At 36.6% G+C, this 15,918-nt stretch overlaps 1 protein-coding gene across 1 annotated transcript in view; it reads right to left on the bottom strand.

Moving 5' to 3' along the window:
• Window positions 1-14,231: 14,231 nt before the first annotated feature.
• The window catches only part of fbxo15 (F-box protein 15), a 50,053-nt gene continuing 48,366 nt past the window's right edge, over window positions 14,232-15,918 (bottom strand). The window contains exon 9 of the mRNA XM_055182494.2: window positions 14,232-14,511. Within this exon, the coding sequence (XP_055038469.2) occupies window positions 14,419-14,511 (93 nt within the window). The 3' untranslated portion in view covers window positions 14,232-14,418. The remainder of the gene's footprint in view (window positions 14,512-15,918) is intronic.

Genomic DNA, 15,918 nt, shown 5'->3' with positions numbered 1-15,918 from the left:
GCCAGATTTTTATGATATGTCCCCTTTAAGGCTTATAGTTCATATGAATTCGTACACTCATTTGTATGTTTTAGTATGACCTGCTTTTACCCCAGTGAGTTTTAGGGATGGGGCTTTAATAAAACATTTTTAGTCACATTGTACAAGTTAATACAAATTAGCCTCCTACTTAAATCCTTGCCAGCAGGTGAATGCCAACCCCAGACTCACTTTGCTTTTACATTGAGCTCTGCCTGATGTTTTGCCTCGCTATATTTGTGTTTTTTTTAGCTGCGTAAGCCATTTTTATGTCTCGCCACTGCCGTCAACTGAATGTCATTATTGACTGCCATCGCCGGTTGCCACCCAGAAACAGCATAAGCTCCAAACCCATAAAATTTTTTGAAAGTACAGTGCTTCCGTAGACACAAACACCCATGAAATAAAGTCACTGGTTTAGAACTACATGAAGATAAAAAAGATGATTTTTTTGCTTTCACCTTAGCACTACAATCTATGAAAATAAAACAATACAATAGCCGAGAATATAAAATTGTTCAGATTGTGCTTTAACACCAACAATTCCATATTACTTTCAGATACAGCTGATGATGAGTTTCTCTATTGCTGATGAGGCAAATGCAAACAAGAAGATAAATGTGGTGTGAAAGAGGTTATTGATTTTGCCCATCTTGAGAGACCTTTCTTCACAGAAATATTGACCAGAAGCCCTAGCAGACTTGAAAGGGAAAGAAGGAGATCTTTAAAGAGCAGGGGCCACTTAAGCAAGTGATCCCCTCAGATTCTTTAATACACATTTTATACTATAGACTGATTGTAAAGGCTTGTTTGTCCATGGGACATGAAGTCTGTGTCACGCATACTGTTGTAGGGGAACTGAACGAATGTGGGTTGGTGATTTGCAACTGGATTGGCCGAGTGGCTGCAATTTATATCCTGTAACAACCATGCAGAAAGGAGCATTAGAGTTCATTTCTATTCAACAGGTCGTATTTCTGAGTCTGATTGGAAGCTGAAATAAAGAGAGAGAGAGAGATAGAGAGAGAGCTATTGCCATTTGGCCAGATGAATAATGCATGGTGAACTTGTCAGAGACAGGGAACATGACAATCCGTTTGTTTCTACCGCACAAAAGCATCTGACAGGTAAATAGGAGTTGCCGTTTGGTGCTATAGCTGGGTTAATAGAATATATCCGACCTCAGAAGCTTTGTATCCACCTGTGTCAATGTAGCTTTACAGAATCTTAGCACCAGATTCGCATTACACTCCACATCTTTTGTTAGTATGAAAACTAATTCTGATTTGTCGCCCACAGTTGAGCTTCCACGAAAGGGAGTTGCTAAAGCAAACTGGGCCTTTACTGTAAACCACATTCTTTAGGTTACATTAAAAATGCAACAAGATAGACAAAAATATAAGGAGAACAGTTGGATGCTTTTGAATCCTGAATGTTTTTTCTTCAACATTGCATTAAGATTACCATTACATCAAAACATGTATTCATGCGATTTGTAGCACTTCGACCTCGGGCACAGTAATATTGATGGATGTTTGAGCGAGAGGGGGGGGCAGTCAGGAATGATGATGTTACTGCACGCCGAGGTCCATAGATATGTACACTAGATGTCGCCTTGGCTACGGCAGTTCATTGAAACAAATGCGTCAAATAGAGCAGCCATCTTGAAACAGGGGAGCCCTGCATCAGCGTCATTGTAGGCAATGGTGTAACTAAAATGAAATCACCATAAATCGTTTTCTTTTGGTGCGTTCCAACAGTCAGACATGTATTTAGCATTGAGTCAAAAAAAATTAAAGTTTTGAAATTGTGAAAATCGACTTTTTCTAACTATAATGCATAGTGTTAGTAGGCCTAACATCCATACGCAGCACAAAAGTTTGGCAACGTCTATTAATTCGAAGTACAGGCGGAGATAGCAGCATTACCTAGCTACTTCCTATGACAAGACCCCTGTTCCAAGATGGCGGCGGTTTTGACGCATGCTTAGAACCCCAAGGCAAAACATTTAAGGCCGTGATCGAAGTGCTGCAAACTAAGTGCTCTTCCGCCATACAATATAGTTCAAATTTTTTATCCACCAAGTTTTATTTTGTGCCGATGTCACGGAGTGACTAAAAGTAAAAGGGGCGGAACTAAAAACGGCAAAGAATGGTTCCGCCCGGTGATGATCCGTGATGCACCCCGTCACTTCCTGTAACTCTGGGCAACCAAATTTGGGGCTTATCGCTTATGGCAATTGAGGATTGGACAATTCAGTGTCAAGGAGGAACATAAATAAGGCACTCGGAGAACAATGGAGGGGGAGTTGGCACCGCAAGTTCACGATGGGAAAAGGGGCGGACGTGGGGAAGCACGCGTACCGAAACTGGAGAGGAAAACCGAAACTGTAATCAAAGACGAGCGTTTGGAGGACGAGGCCTATGGCCGAAAGTGACGAAACCTTCAAGGAAGTGCGGAGTTTGATTTACAGAGTGGTTGTTATTCCGGTCGAGACTGGAGGTGAGACGGAGCGTCGAGTGGGCTGAGAGAGGGAGACGTAGTGAAGATATTGTGGATTTGGCAGCATACACGGAAGATTGGATCAATGGAGGATTGAGTTGAGTATTGAAGAAGTTCTGGGTGAGGCCTTGTGTTTACATTTACTGCTTGCTCTACAGTATTCGTATTCATTAACGGTGTCATTGTGGGACGCGTTGGAGAGAACAAAGGAGAGCGTTTTGACTGCCTTGTGTGTATTAAACATCGGGAGGAAGAAGGAAACCGCCGTGTGACAATGAATCAGTGAGTACGCATAGTTACCGCTTTGTGAGTACCTCTGTATTAACGGGGTGTGTCAGTACGTCACGAAAGGAGACGAGCAGTGTGGATTACTGTCGCGGGGTAGACGTCCATCTAGCCATCCTTCCCGTCAGCCCTTCTGTCTAGCATTCAGGATTTACCCTTAGCCCAACGTGGTGGTGTGGCCCTAAGTCACAGTGAGTGTCTGGATTGCTGTGGGTGAGTCTTTTTGTTGCTGTGTCTACACATGAGAAGATTGTAGTGCGGTGTTGTGTAAATGTTGTCAGCACTCGCCCCCTAGGCCGAAGAGGAGAACCCTGGATGAAGGAGAGTGAGCTGGTGTCGATGGACGACTGCTACACTTATACTACCCGGACGGCGACTTGTAATCCCTTCCTCCACCTGGCGGCGACGGACTAGCGGTAAGAGATGCCCGACCCAAGAGCCCAGTGTATTGTTTTTCTGAAGTCTCACCTGAAAGCCCAAAGCTAAGAGCTGTACACCTCCCTGTATACTCACCTGTAAGCCCAAAGCTAAGAGCTGTTACACCTCCCTGTATACTCACCTGTATGCCCAAAAAGCTAAGAGCTATTGCACCTCCCTGTATACTCACCTGTGTGAGCCCAAAGCTAAGAGCCAGCGTACCCCTCTGTATACTCACCTGTACGCCCCAAAGCCAAGAGCCCCATGCACCTCCCTGGATACTCACCTGTACTCCCGGCCTGGATGTCCCTCCTCTGTGGGAGTCTAAGGAGAAAGACTCGAGACTTTTAAGTATTTAAATCCCCCTAACCATGGTTTTAAAGCTTTAATAAAACGTGTTAAATTTGATTTCCTTTGTCTGTCTGGTCATTGGGGGGTTTTGGGACCTCCTCGGGGTGGAAGTAGAAGGAGGAGCGTGACCCGCGATAGGGGCGGCCCGCTCCCACCTGTGACACCACCATACTTACTCGTGTAACTACTCATGTAACAGTCTTTAAATAGGGAAAAGATGGAAGTGTTTGGTGGCTTCTAAATTCATCCCTGTTTGGATCCTAAGGAATGGGGCTAGGCCAAATGCCAACACATTCACAACGCACTGTACAAAGATAAAGTGCACACATTGAAAAAATATAGGTATGTATCAATTCGTCTAAGTGGAGGTAAGAACATAGTAAAATATTGAAAAACGGTAGTGTTTTCCTTTAATGTTTTGTAAAGATAATACTGAATACTGCATAAACTGTGTGAGTAAAAGTATACCACAAAAACATGTGGGTCATCTTCAGTTTACTACTAATACTATACTAATTAATCTTCATTAAACCCTCACTTCCTCATATAGTAAAGCTCTTAATAATTATATTTTTCTCTACTGCTCTACTCTAAAACATTTTTTGTTTGTTTTACACAAAGAAGCAGCAGTGTTATGGCTCCATTACGCAGGCCAAATATTTTAATTATGCAAATCTGGGTTACAAACCATAATAACAATACCACTGTATAATAGATTGAATTCTTCCTGCTGCCCCATTACTAACATTGCTTACAAAATGCAAAATATGAAACTTCATATTAAAAACTAAAGAGCAGAGTCATCCAGGCCTGAAGTGCCTTCTTCATTATCTCACCCAGTTTTAATTGAATCAATGTGGCAAACCAAATGAAAGGCCTAGACACCTCATTTAAAAGACCAAATTATACATGACGCTTCACTGGACCATATTTGTTTGTTTCTATTTTTAGCTGCCGTAATAAAGAAACTTTAATGGACTGAATATTAAAATAAATCTGTTTGACATGCCTAAAGTGTGGCCGGTAATTTAGTCCAACTGTCTTTGTAATAAAAGTTGCTCTATATAAAACAGACCAGCCAAACAAAACTAATAATGGCAAGAGCTGAACAACCAGTCTGGCAATATTGTGTTTTATTACAAGTGGTCTGGGTTATACAGTGGTCACACAGTTTATATATATTTAAAATAGATTTGAGTCTTTGTGTTTGTTTTAGGATGCTGTGTCAGGCATCAAATGGGGTGGATAATGGTGTGTAAGAATAAAATACCCAGTCATTTAATGGCTGGTACAGTGAGATTACAGTGATTAGGAAACTCAGCTGGACTCAAAGACTCATTATTTGGAGTTTGGTAGTTTATCATGATGTGACATACATTACTGTGTAAAAGTCTGTGTTGGATTCAAATTAGTTTTAATGACCAACCATATGTAACAAAGTGACACGAGTTCAAAATGAAATGAGAGTAAATGACTAATAACAACTCTGAGTTAAAAGCAAAGGTGCGAAACCAAATATATGCATTTGAATGCCTGATACTTATAACAAGACATCTTAACTTACAATAATTGTGGTTAATTATCAAAAATACAATATTAAGTAACATTAAAAATCCTCTAAGTCAGAAATCTTTACAGAGCACCAATGGTCCGGTTCACGATTTTACATTTCCTTTGCTGTGTAAGTGTGTATTAGTGCATGTTAACAATATGCAAAGGTACAAAGGTACGTAAATCTCTTTTCTTGGACTACAACAAACACACGGATTGTAGGCAACAGTTTATTTAATGGGATTGGTGATGTAGACAAGAACGACATTATCATAATTCCTCCTGCTTTGGACTAACAGCCTTGTAATTTAACTCCTGTTAGCATTGCATTGTGAGCGAATCTTTCAAACATGGTAAGGAGCTTCACATTTCCTGCTGATGTCAGAGGTATTCAGACTAGTGTTGTAGTCAAGACCACCTAAACCGAGACCAAGTCATGACCAAGACCAAGACAGGCCAAGACCGAAACAAGACCAAGACTTTAAAGGGTCAAGACCAAGACCAGTGCAAGTCACTGCATTAAAACACTTACGATAAAATGTGGAATATGCATATGATTAGGCACTTCTTGTCTGTGTGTGTGTGTGTGTGTGTGCGCGCGCGTGTGTGTGTGTGTGTGTGTGCCATCAGAGAAGTTGATAAAATAATCAAAGGCATTGCAGATATATGGGAATTTATCTTTGTCTATAAGCAAATAAAAGTGAACAAACACTAAAGAGCTGAAATCAACTTAACCATTTATTCTGAACTGTCTCTCCATGGCTTGCCATCCACTTAACACAATGCAGGTGTTTTTAGTAATAAAATTAGAAAAACTGGATCATTGGGAGAAACTTAAACAATGCTTAAACAATGACATCATCATATGCCAAACCTGAATAAACTGCATAAAATTAATGATAAAAAATAAATTTGTGATGTTCACTGCAAAAAAATTAATTTCAAGAAAAACTGTTCTTACTATTTTTGTCTTGTTTTCAGTAAAAATATCTAAAAATTCTTAAATAAAGATGCTTTTTCTTGATGAGCAAAACGACCCAAGAAAATAAGTACAAAAAAACAAAATAGTTTTTAGACCAAAGATATCAAATTTAAGTGATTTTGTGAATAAAACAAGCAAAAATATCTGCCAATGGGGTAAGAAAAAAATCTTGAACCTTTTTCTTAAACACTAAATTCAAGAAAAATTCAAGAAAACCGGTCTCGTCTCAAGAACTACAACACTAATTCAGACCAATCACAATGTACAGATTAGCTGGCCATTCAGGGTCACAGAGCTTTTCAAATCTGTGTGTTTCATGAAGAGAGTGAAATTTGAAGCTCCAAAAATATATGTTATATGAAAAATAATGTGTTTTTTTACCTTTAACCACGCAAACACATTGTATTATACCAAATACACAAAAATAAAGTTGCTTTTTAGCAATGAAATAGATGCCCTTTAAATGACCATAATGCCTTTGCGGAGTAAATCATGTCCAGTGTTGGGCAAGTTACTTCCAAAGTGTAATACATTATATATTACAAATTACTGTCATTTGAAAGTAATTAGTTACATTACAATATTACTGTCTCTGAACTGTAATGAGTTACTGTCATGGTTCTGCCATCTTGTCCTTTGTTTAATCTTGTCTTGTGGCAGAATCATGACAGACCCATGTTTTGTGTGGGTTCACGTGGTCTTAGTATTGATTTACTGGACCACGTGTTCCCAGTGTCTTGTCTCTTTTACCCCGCTCCCTTGTCATCCTCCTCATTATTGTTTAATTCCTGTCACCTGTTGCCCTCATTAGTTGTCCTCTATTTAAGATCCTTGTGTTTGTTGTCCTGTGCTTGTGCATTGTTTCTGTGTATCCAGATACCTGTGAGTATGCTGTTTAAAGATCAAGTCTAGTCTAGTGTTTATATGTCAAGTGTTTTGTCTAGTTAATTGTTAAGTGTATCCAGTTTAGTGTCAGAGTTTAGTCCAGTGTCCTGTCTAGTTTAGTGTACTTAAGTCTTCCTGTTTATATTGTTTTGCCCCCTCGTGGGTTTTGTTTTCTGTTTTTGTCTTCATTAAAGTCTTTAGTGTTCATTATCTCTGTCTGCATTTGGGTTCATCCTACAACTTCATAACAGTTACACTACTTTTGCATTACTTTTGAGTTACTTTCATCAAAAGAACAGAAGTATGACTAGGCATTATAAAATGTTAAAATGAAGTTTGTTGCTGCTTATAAATCTAGAAGTTATGTGTTGGCCCTCGAGCTTTGAATAGGCAAAGTGAAGATTTATGGCAAAATACAGTAACAATCACTGTCAGAATCAAAAACATAGACAAATGATCTGGTAAAAGTCTGGTAAATTATGGTACACATACCAAACACAATAGAGCCCACTATAATCCAACCTATAGCCTAATAACATGGCAAGACACGCAACCTCTTTTCATTTCTATTCTTAACAGCTCAAACAAACTGTTGAGCACATTTTGAGTCCCTATATTTTATTGAGAGGAGTACCTAACTTAACTTAAGCTGATTGAGCCATCTCTACTATTTGTGTAAGATATGTTTTGCCAAAAAAATACACTAGATATCAATGTATCAATCAACAGCACTTGTCACAACACATCTTGTTATGTGGTTTTTAGAAATAAAAAAATCACTTCTGTTATATGAACTGTTCTTGTTGAAATTTTGCAAGGAAACCATATTTTTTTGACATATTACACTGTAAGAGCCCTAACTTTACAAAATTATGTTACTTGGTGCCATGAAAAAACTTTCATATGTTTTGAATAATTTTTCAAAAACATGCTCAACCAAACGGTTGATTTGTCACTTAATGGTAAAAGTAGAAAAGCAAGGGTAATGTTTTCAGATCATCCATTTCTGCAGTCAGAGTGAACTATTTGCTATGAAATATACATTTCTGATCATTCACAGCTATGAATATGACACAGCTATTGTTATTTCTTATTTAATATATTGAGATCATTTCTTAAGTATGTATTTTTGCCACTTCTGGACATTTTTTTGAAATAACTATAATGAATTCATATAATTAATGTATGGAAATCATAATTACTCATTAATTAATCAATAATTACTTCTTAAATGATGTATTAAATTGTTTGAAGGATTGTTTGCAACGTTGACGTACTCTACACAGCATTGCTGGTTTAAAAATAAATGTGAAAGGGGCCATGCCACATGACTTTTTTAAGATGTCAAATAAATCTTTGGTGTCCCCAGAGCACATATGTGATGTTTTAGCTCAATATATTATATAAATAATTTATTATAGCATGTTAAAATTGCCACTTTGTAGGTGTGTGCAAAAATTTGCAGTTTTGGGTGTGTCCTTTAAAATGCAAATGAGCGGATGAAATGCAAACACCGATCACAATGATGGTGGTTTATTGAAATTGAAACTTAGTTGTGCTGTGAATTATTTTCTCTGTCTCTCCCTCTCTGGATTAAAACACTGGAAATGGCAGTGCTGTGGTTGAAAAGTGCAAATTAAGGGGTGGTATTATTATAATAAGGGCTCCTTCTGACATCACAAGGGGAGCCACATTTCAATTACCTGTTTTTTTCACATGCTTACAGAGAATGGTTTACCAAAACTAAGTTACTGGGTTGATCTTTCTCACATTTGCTAGGTTGATAGAAGCACTGGGGACCGAATCATAGCACTTAAACATGGAAAATCTCAGATTTTCATGCCGTGACCCCTTTAATTTATCTAAAAAAAGACAAAAAAAAATTATTTTTGCACTACCAAACTTGACAGTGTGTTTCTTAAATCATAAAATACTAATATGCCATTGTATTACTATCTTTGGCCTTCTTTTATTTTAGGTTTTAAATGCAGAATATCCTTATTTTTGTTAATTTTGGTCATTTTTATTGCAAAAAACATGAAAACATGTCATGTCCTGCGTTAAAATGAAAACCTGATATACTTTAATATGTTATACTTCAATAAATAAAGAAGATTTTATATACAAAACCATTTTATTTGGATTATGTTTGTAAAAAATTAGTATTATAGTTCATATTTTCTAATTTCCATAGTATGTGTTTGAATTCCTTTAAGTGACATATCAACCGTTTGGTAGAGGCTGATTTTTAAAAAATTATGGGATGTGTTGAAAAAAAATATATTGATTGTGTTAAGTGGTGACATAAGGAGATAAGAAATGCAAACAAAAAATTTTTCAAATGCCTTTTTCTTGGTGTGGCAGTTAAAGGGTTAAGTGATCACTCTTAATTCAGATTCACAGCACAAACCTGGCATGCACTGGATTGACACAACTTATCAAAAAGTGCTATTGGAGGATCAGGCCTCAAGGAATACAGCTCATTTCAGTACAATATAAGGATAACATGTAGGCTAACATATAATTGCTTAATAAAACACAGACAAACAGAGGAACACTGCTTTTGCCAAACAATGAATATAGGCTCCCATACAAAGGCTGGTAAAACTTTAAACAGTGATGTTTAAATGTACTAAATTATATTTAGATAACCATGTTTAAGTCTTCACTAATGTTATGTTGTAGTTTAAGTTGCTGTTTGTAATAAAACTGTAGATAGCATAGGAATAGCCTGTAATCATAGCAAAGCTTACCTTGGCATTGCTGGTGTGATATGGATTTTACTGGCAACATTTGTAAAAGTCTCTTTACTTCTGAGGTTCAAGCAGCACATGAGACCGATAGAAACTTTCTGTTGCTTTTACTTAGTGCTCTTATTCGCAAAATTATGCGTGTGCGGCGCTACCGGACCTGAATGCGACCACTTTAGTCAATGCTTACGGCCGCGGACTTCCACAGGTCTATATTTGACGCGCACCGCGTCCAAATCGCATTTCAAAAACAAAGTTAAAGTAAAAATTAACATGTTGCATACAGCACGTGGAAACAGACATACGCTGCGTCTCAAACCGCCTACTTCCATACTATATAGTAGGCAAAGAGTACGAGAAGTAGTGATTTTCGCCCACTATAAAGTACAGAAGTATGCGGTTTGGGACGCAGCCATAACTATTACACGCAGCTTTTTCATGTGTGGATGCTGGTCGCGCGCATTGGTCAAAAATAAAAAAATTTAAATAACACAGTCTAATTTTGAAATGCATTGTTGTAACGCGATCGTTACTAAGACTGTAACGAGTAAAATATTACCAAAATTTTATTAGTAATGCGTTATATTACTGCGTTACAGCAAAAACTAATATATAACTGTAATATATTATATTTTGTAATGCGTTACTCCCAACACTGATCATGTCCTATGCTATATTTACTCTTCTGCTATATTTAAAGCTATTTGTTGTGGCCACTCTAACACTGCATTTACATTGATTTCATGCAGCTGTACAGTCTGATTTTACAACCAAGAGAAAACATAAATCCTCTTGTTCAAGAAAAGATCAATATATTTTATCATTGGTGGACCTTGTCTAGATTTCTTTATCAAAAGCCTGAGACAATGAGACCAGTTGGCCAGTCCATATGGCAGCACCACATTGCCTTGGCTTGTCATAAAATACTTTATTTTTCCTATAAAAATGATATATTGTTAGCTTTTACTTAAATTAGAACTCAAAAAAGTTTGGAAAATGTACACAATTTACACAGAAATGTACACACCGAACAAGAATTAAAAGAATCATGAAAATGATTAAGGTGCTTGTAAGTGAGTGACAGGACATCGTAAACAATTTACAGAAAAATCAAATACCATAAAGAGTATTTGACCATGGTTTTCATTGTTTCCTAATATATTTTTAATCTATAACTCTTGCAAAACAACAGTGTTAAATGTTGAAACACATTAATGCCATTGTATAAAGCACCTGTTTTTAAAGGTAGGGTATCTCATTTGAATCAGAAACATTTTTAGTTATGCTGTTTAAAAGTCTCCTCACATCCTGATAGCAATCACTATGTTAAGTTGTTTAAATGTATTTGTAGAAATGTATGTCATCTGTGAAAGGCGTAGGACCAAAAAATGTTCAACCAATCATGATCTCGGTCCGAACGGACATTGCCTTTTTTGTCCCTCATCAGTAAGCGTAATTTTAATGCCACCGTGCAGCCTGTTCACGCAGACACCAGACTTCATCATGCATTCACGTGTGCTCACCTCCTGTCTGTAAACAAAGGGAGAACGGCAAACTTTCTTGAATTGACAACCTGCACAGGAGCCACAAAACAAAAGACATCTTTTATAACAACAACAGCAAAAGCTGCCTGGATCAGCAAAGAGCAAAAACCCAAATTAACCTCCGTAACTTTACTGCTTTACCACGAGATGCAACCAGCTGCAGGAGGCAAAGGGTCTGAAAGGATCATTGCTCTGTTTATTTGGTAAGGAAGGTACGCGATATGTTTGTATTGAGATGGATTCAGATATTCAACTTTGATAAAACATTGTGTTGCTTATGAAATTTGTGTTCGTTTACGGATTAGCGTAACAATATAGTTATTACGTCTACACAACCGAACGTGTGCTTTAACTAATTCTGATGTAAACCAGTTGTTTATGTTGGGTATTTTGGTAATGTTATTCACTTTGTACTACAAAGTTTTCTCACTGGTAAATGAGACATGAGATGTGGATGTCTGATCTGTGTGTGTTCATGTGTTTTGAAAGAAGTGTGACTTTGGATGGCGACTTGAATGGAGGGTGGGATCGTGATTTCATTGCTACACTGAAAAAAATTATACGCTGGATTTACAAAAAAAAAAAATCATATATAGTGCATAATTTTTGCACCCACTTTTTTAAGTTTTACATTAAATTTTAAGCATTTTAAGCAATTGTAATTTTTAAAGTAAGTTTTACATGGAATTTTAAGCATTTTAAGCAATTGCAATTTTTAAAGTAAGTTTTACATGGAATTTTAAGCATTTTAAGCAATTGCAATTTTTAAAGTAAGTTTTACATGGAATTTTAAGCAGTTTAAGCTTAAAATGCTTACAAAAACAACAAAGTGCAAATAAAAAACAGTGCAGTTTACATTTGGAAAGTGCAGTATTTGTTTACATAAAATATTGACTCAGCTCGTATGTTTAGATCATGCCCTTTTTGTTGGTGCAATAAAAGGACATGCCTTTCACTACGGGTGATTTATTATCTCTAAAATTCCCAAAGGCTTTCTATTCATAACCATCTTCGTTTGTCCTTGGTTTAATGGCAAAATCTGTTTATTTTTGCATGACTGATATTTTGTACAACTCAATATTTAATCTAAATCCAATTGTACAGTACATCCCTATAAAAATATCAAATATTATTTTACAGTCAACCTTGATTTTTTTATGTTCTTATACTTAGTACTGAGTTTGAAAGTAACTTCAAAATAAAGTCGGTGGCAGCCAATCGGAGGTCTTTCAGCTCATACAATACAGTAACTCATGGATGAATGAACTGCTAACATATTCAGTTTATTCAAGGTTACTGTGCTTGTGTATCTGGCAGAAATAGATATACCTGACTAAAGCAATTTTCTGCTCTGGGATACTGAGCGCATGGAAATGATACTGTTCAATAGCAATTCTCTCACATGTGAAAACACTGTGCTGCCTGCAGTGTTTCCAGATAACATTAGCTGAACTTCGCCATTGGTTATGTATTTATGCGTGGAAAATGAAACTAAGATACATAAACATCATGAGGTGAATTTGATTCCAGGATAAGTTAAAGTTTCAGTTGTGAGAGAAAAATAAAATGAGAAAAGAAAAGCCACAGTTCAGCGAGGGGTTTTATGCCCTCTAGCATCGTGGGTAATATATTTCCTACAGAAAAAGCACATAAAGGGCATTTTCCATTGTTCTTGCTGCCTGTGCAAACTTTTCTTTCTTACTTTCCTTTAACTTAAAACAAAATACGCATAAGGAGGAAAAAAGAAACAGTGGTATGTCAATTTAAAATGTGACTTATGGGAAAACTGTTGGCCAAATTGTTGGCATAATTGTTTAGGATTTAAATAATAAGCAAAATAATAACTGTTAGACTTTTTATTTATGCGGTAACTTACTGGGAACGTGTTGCCAGTGAGTTACTGTAAATGCCCCATTACAGTACCATAACTGTACATGTTTTTTTACAGTATGATGCCTTTACCGCAGTTCCATTTTACAGTATAATAGCCTTACTGTAACCTAGTTTTAAAAAAATATATTGCCTTGAGGGGGAATCAAACCCAGGTTGCCCGCATCATAGGTCCATAACACTACCACAATGCCACAGAGTCACTTGATAAAATGTACTCGCTACACTCCCCAAGTAGCCTCTTCTGTCAATCCCTTTCTTGTTACTATCTATTATTCTCAATAAATTATTTACACTGCTGAAAAACAATTCACATTTTGAAATTTTGTTCACTGCTAAAAGCATAACAAATAAAATGTATTTCATTTCATAGATTTTCATTTTTTCCCATGCTTTTATAACACTGTTTTATTCAACTACAGTAGCACTACTGCTGTTGTTTTACAGCAGTCGACCGCAAATTCAAAACATACAGCAAATCACTGTAAATTAAATGTTAATACCCATAATGCAATTCATGTTACAGTAATGAACTGGAAATGAAAATGATGGTATTTTACTGGGCATTTTGTGGTAAGTAACTGTAGAAATTACAGTTAAGTCTAACAGTGTTTCTATAGAGTAAAACAAATATTATAGTGGAAAAAAGCATTAATATAAAACACAGTATGTTTTGTGTATGATAAATATCGCAAACAGAACCATAAAATACTTTTTACTTGCAATGCACGCTAATGTGATTTTAATAGTAAAAAAAAGTTGTGATTTATGATAGGTTTTGTAATATACTGTTGTCTCTACATATTTTCTGCTAGTTTGCAATGAGTTTTTAATTATTAACCCCCCTCCCAAACACCATATAAAAGCAAAACTAACTGTGATTGATCACTTTACACATCAGTCAGACTGCTCTTTCTTAAACAACAGATCTGGCAACGTGAAAGATAATAAATTCAAAAACATATTTTATTTAGTGACAACATCAGTTTGAACATTCTTACTCACAAAAGCACTACAGCATTATGACAGACATAAAACAATAAAATCATACTCATGTATTCATGTTCATATTCACAGTAAGATAAACACGGTAAAATATTAATATCTCCTAAACCTTGTCAACAAACGACATAAATGTACAACATATCCTTCTGTTGAACTACAGTTTAACATCTAACCGGTGGGATGGCTATGTCAAGCCACAAGAGTTGATGCTGAAGGTTGTAAGATTCAGATGTGACCTCTAAAGTTGTGTTGAATCCCTGATAGGCAAAACATAATCAAGCATGCCGTCTTCATCGTAGATCAAATGCACTGTCGGATTACTTACACGTGGCTGAAAGGCACAAGTAACAACATTGTTGTGATTCATGATATGTGGGTTATGCCTTTGAACACTCATCTCACTGTGAGCGAAGGCATCTTTCTTCCTGACTGCACAATGGATATGTTTGTTTACCTCGTGCGGTTTTGACCAATTACACAAACAAGCTAAATCATTAATCTTGTGTGTACTTATGCGTGACAAGTATTTCAAAGGTGGACAAGAATTATGCTGACAAAATTTTTCTGAAGCAAATATTTGGGGTGAATAAATGAATTTGTTTGTGTTTGATGCAGAACATTTACGTGCACTGTCAGAAAAATGAAAAATCCCTAGCTGTCACTGGGGCAGTACCCTTTCAAAATGTACACATTTGTACCCAAAGAGTGCATATCAGTAGCTCAAAAGTACATATATTGGTACAAAAGAAAGGTCATATTAGTACCTCAAAGGTAAATATTTGTACCAAATGTATACATTTCTGTACCTAAATGGTACATATTTGGACCTAGGGTACCCCAGTAACAGCTAGAGACCATTTTTTGACAATTTTTTTCTGAAAGTGTGACCGGTGTACAAAAATTCTCAAAATCTTACTGTATGCTGATGCATTGGGTGTTCACAACATATAGCAAAACATAATGCATGCTGCCAGAAAAAATGGTTAAAAAATTATTCAAAAGGTAAAAAGTTTATATAAGTGCCTTAAAGGTACACATTGGTATGAAATGTATACATATCTTTACCTAAATATTAAATAAAAGTACTGTCCCACTCACAGTTGGGGACCATTTTTGACCATTTCTGTGTACTCTATGAAACAATGTTAAAAGTATGCATGACATTTAGATCACATGACTACAAACACACCAAGAATGAATTACCCCCGCACTGTTTATTTGCATGTGTTGTCCGAGTTGTGCCTGATTCACTAAAGCAATTTTACAGATCAGTTAACAATGCGCATAGTGCTTTTTCCCAATTCAAGTCAGTTGTGAGCTTCAGGTTGGGAAGGATGCAGTAAGTCTGCGACCTGGCATACAGTAGGTGTGCGCGGGGCATAAACTAATGCGGGGTTAGTTGTAACACGGACTGTTTACATTGTTGCACAAGGTTGGCATTTTGTATTTCCGGTATTTTTTTCACGCTGCCAAAAGACGATCTCCAGCTAATTATTGGAAATGTATAATGTTTTTCCAGAGAGTTATTGATGAACGAGTGTTTTGGTGGCATGTAAGTAAATACCAAATCCAATGCTATGTATGTCATATAAATCAGTGTTTTGTTGACCAAAACATAGGATCGTTTTGAAATATGTCTGCAGCTCTTGGCAGCTTTTTTGGTGGGCTTGAAAATGTTTTGACCCAGCGGGGTTAATTGTAACGCTGTGTTACAACTGGCCCCTCAGCACTTACGATA

Source organism: Misgurnus anguillicaudatus, chromosome 25, assembly GCF_027580225.2.
Source record: "Misgurnus anguillicaudatus chromosome 25, ASM2758022v2, whole genome shotgun sequence".
In the NCBI taxonomy this organism is placed as follows: Eukaryota; Metazoa; Chordata; class Actinopteri; order Cypriniformes; family Cobitidae; genus Misgurnus; species Misgurnus anguillicaudatus.
This window is presented reverse-complemented; position numbering and strand designations above follow the sequence as displayed.